Source organism: Amblyomma mixtum, chromosome 3 (genome assembly GCF_055824585.1).
Source record: "Amblyomma mixtum isolate Tamu chromosome 3, ASM5582458v1, whole genome shotgun sequence".
NCBI lineage: Eukaryota > Metazoa > Arthropoda > Arachnida > Ixodida > Ixodidae > Amblyomma > Amblyomma mixtum.
In genome coordinates this window covers 250,425,745-250,434,341 of record NC_143014.1, presented here as the reverse complement: position 1 = coordinate 250,434,341, position 8,597 = coordinate 250,425,745, and the positions used below count along the sequence as shown (strand labels likewise).

The following is an 8,597-nucleotide window of genomic DNA, read 5'->3' as shown; positions in this document are numbered from 1 at the left end:
ACGGGAAGCGCCTGAGCTGGGGCAGCGAAATAAAGGATAGCAGGCAGAGAGTAGAAGTGAAAGAAAAGTGGTGAGGGGACAGTAGAAAGGACAGGGGGAGGGTAACACTTTCAATGAATCTATTTACATATCTACAAAGGATAAAATATACATATATACAATGCGCACGCGCGTGGAGATCTGGGCGAGCGCTGCTCCATCATACGCGCACGACTACAAGGTTAAAATATACATATATACAGGTCGCACGCGCGTGGAGATCTGGACGATCGCTGTTCCATCACACGCGCACGACACATAGCACAAAACAGCTGGAGTGGGGGCGTCCAGCTGATCATCGTCCGAGGTAGCACACGCGGAGCGTTCACGTCACTGCGCGTAACTACCTGGCGGAGAACAGACGGGACGTCAAGCCCGCCTGTTCGAGGAATTCACAGAGGCTCACCATTGTTCGCTCACGGGTGCGCGCACTGCCTTGCGGCCACAATAACATTGCGAGGGAGTCTGGGAGAATGCCCAGCGCCCGATAGGCCGCAAGCATATCGCGACGGGCATCTATGAGCGCGGTGCAGCGAAGTAACAAGTGTTCGAGTGTTTCGTCAGCACCGCACCCGACACACACTGCACTCGTCGCGAACCCATGGCCCGCACGTCGTTCCCCGTGCCACACGCATCCAATTCGCAGTCGAAGGATCATTGCGCGCTGCGCCCGCGTGAGCGAGCGACAGCCGGTGATGTGATGAATGCGCTCACCTTCTGCGATGCGGGGATCGGGGTGCTGCCGTCGGAGATGAGTCTGAATGACCGCACGCACGTCCTCCAGCGCAAGAGGTGGGTTGCTGGAAGGTAGCTGGTGTGCGGCGGTCGCGAGGTCGTCAGCTTCCTCGTTGCCGGCGATTCCACAGTGGCCGGGCACCCACTGTACGCGCAAAACACATCCGAGCTGCGCCAGTTGCGCAAGGCACGCTCGAATTGCGCGCACTAATGGTGTACCACGGCCGATGTTCTGCAGCCGGCTGAGGGCGGCGCGGGAGTCACACAAAACAGCACACTTGGGCGGCGGAGGGACGACGGTGAGCACTAGTTCCAACCCGAGCTGGAGTCCCACCAGCTCCGCCGTGGTGGAGGAGCCCAGATAGTTTGTGTGCTGTTGGCTGTGCAGTCGCAGGGCAGGGATGGTGGCGGCCGCTGCGAGCGAGCAGCTTTCACGAACCACTGAGCCGTCTGTAAACACGAGGAGCCATTTTTTTATTTTGGAGACTGACAACAGCTAGCGGCATTATGCAGACGCGTGTGAGGCAAGGTCAGTGATCGCCTCAATGTTCCGACTTGTGACGCCTGGCTCAATTTTCGAAGTTGCTTTACATGTAAAAAATTTCTAAAAGAAAAATAATCAAAATGTTTGCTTGCACATGAATGAGCGTTTGCATATGAGCGATGGCTCTGCAAATAAATTGTTTTGGGGATGCGCGTGCGCTGTAATCGGCATTAAAATAAATATACCAACCGCTTATCTCCATTGTAGCGATTGACCAAACTAGAGCATTTTTTCTCTTTGCCGTATATAGCAAGAAGCTGGTAGGCGCATTTCGTGAGTGTTTTCGTTTTTCTCCTCAGCCTCGCGTGTCACCTTAAGGCCACTTTATTTTAAGTTAAAATAAAAATTATTTCCATTATTTTTCAGCGAAACACGTAACAAAATCCTTATTATTTGGCCAACAAACCTGCATGCACCTAACTGCTCAGCCACTCAACGAAATTAAGCATCTTGCGAAGATGGCCGCGCCAAAAAAAATGGTATTTACCTCGAATTCCACGTCTTAAATGACCTCGTCATTTACTTGCGATACACATTTCGCCGTTACGGTACCGGCTTTTTCGTCAACAATCTGCTTCACGTAGTGGGCCTGATCCACTAGCAGTTCATTTTTCAAGTTTGCGCAGCGAAAAAAAAAATTCACTGTCCACTATTTCTGTTAACCTACGTCTCAGAGCGTACTGCCGCGACAGAAAGAAATGCGAACAGCGCAGTGCCTAGGCGCTCCGCTGTTGGAATTTATTTTCGTCACGCTTATACTTGGCTCGCAACACAAATACGCTAGAGACATCCGTGATACAATAATGTACCACTCTAGCGTCTTTTTGTTACTACCGAGATAAAAACGCATTGAAGATAAATTCCGACTGCGCAGCGTGTGGGCGCCGTGCTGTCCGCATTTTTTTCTAGCGCCCCTGTACATTTTGCTAATCCTCTGAAGCTCGTCAGCGTTCAAACACGAGCGAGAAAGCTCGCGGCTGCACAAAGAGATTTGCAGGCTGGCCAACACGTGCAAAGTACGTGCAGAACTGGCTTTTTTTTCAGGAGAAAGCGCGCTGGTTTGCCCGGACAAAAGTGCAGAGTCGGCCGGAGAGGGCGCTTTTCAGTGGCGTCCGCAGCGCCCCCCTGCGAAGCTGCAACCTGCAATAGCCAGGCGGCGCCGCTGTCGCGCTGCTTACAGCGCCGCCACCATATGTTTTTTTGGTACTGGGTAGGTGGTCGTTCTTTGCGGCGTGCATTCCCAGTACGAATTTGAAAATGTCGGTTGTTTTATATTGCGGATTCAAGCCTATTGATGCCATCGGTGTGTATTTTCGGCGACCGGAGCTCTAAAAAGGATGTCGCCTTTCCGAAAGCAACCATGTGCACTCAGTGAAGGAAACGGACGGCGCTGAAATTTCGGCGTAGTGTCAGCCTCAGCAGGGCAAACACGTGTACGACGTTCAATTTGTGCATGTACAGTGCATGTGTAAGCAACCGTCTCGCCGCTTTGCATTAGTAACTGATCTGGAAAAGAGATTTTGAAAAACATAAAGGGACAAAGTTTAGATGCACGGGACCCGTGAATATGTGAATTTTTTCCGTAGCGTGTAATCGAAAGCACAGTAAACAGTGGTGGGTGTACAGAAAGAATTGCATCTATCGAGCCCAGACTGAACGTCCAAGCAACCACACAGTGAGCCTCTTTATGACTCCCGCGGTATCCAGGTGTTTACAGCTGAATTCAGGTTGTTAATAATGTTAGGGCAGTTTCATGCATGACCTTGCTTGTCGGGAGATAACCGGGATGCGTTTCAATGGTACTCTTTTCACCACGGACAAAGTGCTTTGAACATATTTTTGTGTTGTCATTTGGGCTGCAGTTGGAGAAGTCTTCACCACTCAAATATAATGCAACAAAATTTGTATGACACACAGCACTGCAAAATCAATTCACCCCTTAGACAAAGCATGCAAATCTGCGCGAGACGGCCAAACACATAAGGGAACGACATACGGGAGTGGGACCTGAATTAATCACCTGCGACTCACCCCGCGAGGCGTGTTGCCTTTAATTCATGGTACCTCGACACGTACACGCTAACGTTGAGCGCACGTACTTGAGTACCAGTATAGGACAAAACCGCGACCAAGAGCCCTGCTTTCGAACGCGACGAATCCTGATTTGAAGACCGTTGTTCTGACAGAACCAGAAAAACGGCTTCTTAACGCGGGAGCACGACCGTAATTCGACGATACCAAGCAAGAGAACTACTAGCGGCGAATTTAATGAACGCTCAATATTATAGCTTAATTCAGCCGCTCCGCATTTATACTTTTTTTCTCCTCTTAGCTTCACGTGAATTACAACACCAGTGCAACTTCCTTGACATGACACACTGCGACCATCCACTTCAGTCGCCGGGTTGACCCGTGCGGCCTTGCAGGAAAACGAAACAGCTTCACGTCTCCGTTCCCTTCTCGGGTATGACAGTCCTTCCCGCAACAGTATCTCCGGGTGGTTTTTTTTCCGAGTGCGACCGACAGCCATGGCGTAGGATGGCCGAGATAAAGCTTCCAGAAAATCCGCAAAGCTGCACAACCTCGCTGTTTGCGCCTTCCTCGGGAAGCGGAGCCGGTCGGGCCGCGCCGAGCTGCCTACTCAGTGCTTGTCTCTTCGGCCACGAGTCGGCGCCACATGTACCTGCAAACTACACTGCAGGTTGCCTATACACGCGTCTTGTCGTGTCCGCGTACGCTTCTGCATCGTCCTGGATTTCAATGCCGCCACCGTCACAGCTGCTTAAGCCGAGCAATGGAGCCTGTGTTAGGCCCGTAAACATTTCATGCTTACTCTACTCTCGCTTACGGGAGAGGCGCAATTTTTTAATAAACAGTACAGAATGCTGCTGCTGCAGACGCGATAATGAAGCGAAACACACCCACAGAAAGCTCCAGCACACACACACATACATACACAAGATTGTCACAGCGTTCAGGTAAGATTCGTGGTAAAGTTTAACTGCTGTGATGAAGGAAAAGGAAAGCAAGAAAAACTAGCAAAGCACTGATAGTCTCTTTGTTTAAGTGCTAGACACATGCGTGGTTGCGTAAATAAGTGCGCTACATTTTGTATCTATTCGTGATAAGATTGATAGGTACCCGTTGTTTCAGAACGCTAAAAAATTATAGCTGAAGCACAGGTATTTTTAATGCACACAGGATGAAACAACCTGCTACTACATGGAAGAAAAGTTTCCTCCTATTATAGCTGGATAAACGAACCTGTCTCATAATTCTCGGTAGTTGGCAGCCGAGTGATAAAAAAAATGGCTGAGGCTTAACTTGGTTAAGCCTGGAGAATGCGAAGCATCATCGTGTCGCGTAATTTGGAGGCGCACAACCACAGCGACGGCGCGAGGTGGGCCCCCGTTTCTCCACTGTCGTGACGTCATCAAGCCACGTGGTGTGACGTCATGTATCACGTGATTTGGAGGCGCACAACCACAGCGACGGCGCGAGGTGGGCCCCCGTTTCTCCACTGTCGTGACGTCATCGTGTCACGTGGTGTGACGTCATGTATCACGTGATATGGAGGCGCACAACCACAGCGAAGCGCGAGGTGGGCCCCGTTTTTCCACTGTCGTGACGTCATCGTGTCACGTGGTGTGACGTCATGTATCACGTGATTTGGAGGCGCACAACCACAGTGACGGCGCGAGGTGGGCCCCCGTTTCTCTACTGTCGTGACGTCATCGTGTCACGTGGTGTGACGTCATGTATCACGTGATTTGGAGGCGCATAACCACGGTGAAGGGCTGAAGTGGTAGCTAAAGTAGTACGCTTCGCATAAAATAACCTCGAGGAGCTAGGGAGGTATTTTATGCCGGTTCACTTCGTTTCGATGCCATTTCAATTTGATTTTAATGTGCTGCAAATTGCGAACGGCTCATCACTGTCAGGACCGATCTGGGCGCTGCTCCGCCGCTAGCTATATACCCTATAAACTGCCGCAGCATGCAGTCCGGCCGAATCGCAAGGACCACGCCCCGGTAGTTCACTGCAAAACGACAGCACAGTGCCGATAGAGCTCGTCAGGCGTGTCGGAAGCGATGTCACGCTCCGTCCCTCACCAGTGTCGGCGCCACGGTCAGACAGTGCTGCACGGGCATATAGGCCGCGTTTATTCAAGACATTGACATCATAGACATGCTTCTTCCACGTGCAGTGTGACGTCAGCCCACGTGGCCAACACCACCGGAAGAAGCGACCAATGACAAAGAACTAAATGCAATAAAAACGAAACGCATCGGTTCAAAATCGCCACCAGGAACGATTATTTCTCCTTTTAGTTGGAGTTTGCTCCAAGCTTTTCGGTCAATTGAAGAGCGTCGTGTCTACCGAACACTCTAAACAAAGAGCGTGCGATAGATTACAGCCTAAACCCTTTTTACTCCCATATAGGCGTGTTTGTGCTTAGATGGGCAGGCCGACAGCTGGAAGAAACTCTTCAGCAGTTTGATTGCTTAGCGACAGCTGTGTGCACTTTCCCCGGGTTCATAGGTCCGCATTAGAGACGCCACAAATTGGATCCTGCGTACAACGCAGCAACGGAACTTGAATGTGCTAGTGGACTTACCTCGTCGCCGTGTATGTTGGCGACGTATTTAATGTTGGGCTTAAGAAGCGGCTCCTCGTGCGGGTCCTTGGTGACGAGTAGTACTCACAGGTCACGTCCTGCAGCACATAGCGTGAACAGTTTAAATGGCGATGAAAGGAATTCACGCTGTTTGTCTCCTCAAGTGTGCCATTCCCATCATACTCGATGAAAAGCTAATCTTTTTTAGACTCTGTATAATCCCGCGTGCTCAAACACTTTCTGGTAATTATGCCGCATTCGAGACACAAAAACTTATATATTTCTCTCCCTGTCCATTTCCTTTTCAGGGAGAGATGGAGAAGAAAGGCGGGTACGTTAATCTGAAGAAGGTTTTGGTTGGCTATTCCACACTGGGTAAAGCGAAGATTCAACGTAAAGGGGCAAAAGGGGGGTGAAGGCATCATCAATGACGTAATTTAGGTGGTGGAGTTTAGATGTAGACCCATATGTGTAAACATTATGGGTGAATAGACGCCTAGCAACGTTTTAACTAGGAATTGCTTTTAGCTCCAGTTCTCGGCGAACCATGCCGAACATCGTCCGAACCTGACACCGAACTTAAGAGCGACCTTATCCAAATTATACCGAAAGTTTCCGTTCGAATGACATTCAGCATAAAAAATTATTCAGTCCCGAGCAGGATTTGACCCTGCCTTAAAGGGTTGAATGTTTCTTGCATTAAAAACAACCCTCTTCATTAGTTTTTTCGCCGCAGACATAGCTCAAGCTATAGTTTTTATACGAAATCGATTGCATTTCGCCTAATTTTGCATATACGGTGCCAAAAAATAAAGTTTTCAAACCTATTTCTGGCTCTCAGTGTCAAAGCACTGGAGCAGGGCAGAATGGTGGGCCTGTTGGTATGGCGTGTGATTCTTCTTCTTCTCAGTGTCAAAATGTCAAGCTCTATTTAGGTGCCAAATGATAAGCTCTCAGTGCTAGCGATGCTGGCCTGCAAACCCACCTTCCACGGACTTCCCGATGCTGTAGAGATGAGTGAAGTTGGGGTAATTGGTGCTGATCTTCTTCACGAAGGCAGTCATCTCCTCGTGGTCGTAGTATTTTAGCTCTGCAGGCGTACCCTCTGCCGTAGGGGTGACGGACTGCGCGGCCGCTCCGCGCATCCAGAACAGGACAAGTAGCTGCAGCGCCACAGAGGTCAAGCTGACAGACTTCATCGCCACAAGCGTTCTTGCAGCTTCTGGACAGAGGCAGAGGGAAGGCAGGTGCGGTTCACCAACACAAGTCATTCGTAAACAGTTGAGGGAGTTGGTCAGACATCCTACAAAGAAAAGTACAGAGCAGCGGAAAACGATAGACATGTAGACGACACACACGGTGTCGCCTGTGTCTTCTTCATGTCCCGATCGTTCTCGCTGCGCTAGTTTTTTTGTTGAAGAACGTCAACCTTCCACTCAATGAGGGAATGAGCAGTAAGTGCCTGTACATCCGAGGAATGTGGTAAGCGCATTTTCGCCTGCGGCTGTCGCAGGTTTTAACTCTAGTTGTATGGTAATGAGCTGCACGTTTTGGAGAGAAAAGTAGACGTTTTTAAGTTGAGCAGAGAACAAAGAAAACAATATGCATGAATGAATGAATGAATGAAAACGGAAATAATGGAATAATCCAAGAAGGAAATAACGAAGGAAGCAAAGTTTTGTTATGAGCTGCACGTCTTGGATAGAAAAGTAGACGTTCTTGAGTTGAGCAGAGAAGAAAGAAAACAATAAGAAAGAATGAATGAAAGGAACGAACGAACGAAGCAATGAAAACGGAAATTAGGGAATTATTAAAGGAGAAGGAAATAACGAAGGGAGGGAATAAAGCAGTAAAAAAACTACGAAATAAGTAAAAAGAAAGAAGGAATTAAAGAAGGAAAACGCAAATTACCTCTTCCAAATGGATGCCTCAGATGGTGTCAGGTGCGAGGTCGGTAACACAGGCAGCCGCGACACTCGGTGTATAAACGCGCGACTAAAGACACGAAGCAGGAATATACAACCGCTATTCGCGTGTCATCGGTTTCCGCATCACCGCCGGTGCTTCACAGCAACTCGACAGCAGCACTTGAGTTTTTATACCCAATCGTAGTTGTGGCAGGCTCCGGTAATAATCACTTGCCTAGATGCAACCGCGACCGAAGATTCGTTGCGACCTTCCTTATCCGTGACCCGCCCAGAGATAAGCCCGCGAAGAACAATGAATGAAGGAACGTCATTTCACAACAATAGGTGGGCGTTTAATGAATGTTAACATTACCGTCTGCTTTGCACAACAACGTCACTGGTGCATAATATCATACGATGAAGCCTTAAAGAATGGAAACGATGAGATTGTTTTTTTTCTTACATGCACCCGCCCCCTTAGTCAAAAGGTGTAGGTGTTCTGCTACTGGTCATGGATACTTTTCTAGGTCTTGGGGTGCCGAATTTTTGTGGAAGGGAAGTTGGACGTGGCATGGGGAGCCAGATTTCCATACATACTGCAGCGCAGCGCGGTGGCCGTGGTTTAAGTCTCCGCCCCGTATGCTGAAGCTGCCGGGTACACATCGGTTTTGCATTGGGTGAAGTTTGTCCTCACTTGGTGCTAGGCTTCTCAGTGGTGAAATGCTTTGCCCTGCTTTGCTCGCCCTTCGATACA

At 49.3% G+C, this 8,597-nt stretch overlaps 2 protein-coding genes across 2 annotated transcripts; both read right to left on the bottom strand.

The window, feature by feature from the left end:
• Positions 1-252: 252 nt before the first annotated feature.
• On the bottom strand, positions 253-4,064 carry LOC149354315 (uncharacterized). The gene is made up of 2 exons (XM_089575959.1): positions 4,055-4,064; positions 253-1,224 (listed from the first exon to the last, which is right to left on the bottom strand). The coding sequence occupies exons 1-2, from the start codon at positions 4,062-4,064 to the stop codon at positions 383-385; spliced, it is 852 nt and encodes a 283-aa protein (XP_089432085.1). The 3' UTR covers positions 253-382.
• A 1,871-nt stretch (positions 4,065-5,935) lies between these two features.
• LOC149354314 (carboxypeptidase M-like) lies at positions 5,936-7,985 on the bottom strand. Its single transcript, XM_089577489.1, has 3 exons — positions 7,848-7,985; positions 6,922-7,158; positions 5,936-6,034 (listed from the first exon to the last, which is right to left on the bottom strand). The coding sequence occupies exons 2-3, from the start codon at positions 7,133-7,135 to the stop codon at positions 6,021-6,023; spliced, it is 228 nt and encodes a 75-aa protein (XP_089433615.1). The 5' UTR covers positions 7,136-7,158; positions 7,848-7,985; the 3' UTR covers positions 5,936-6,020.
• Between the last annotated feature and the right edge of the window lie 612 nt (positions 7,986-8,597).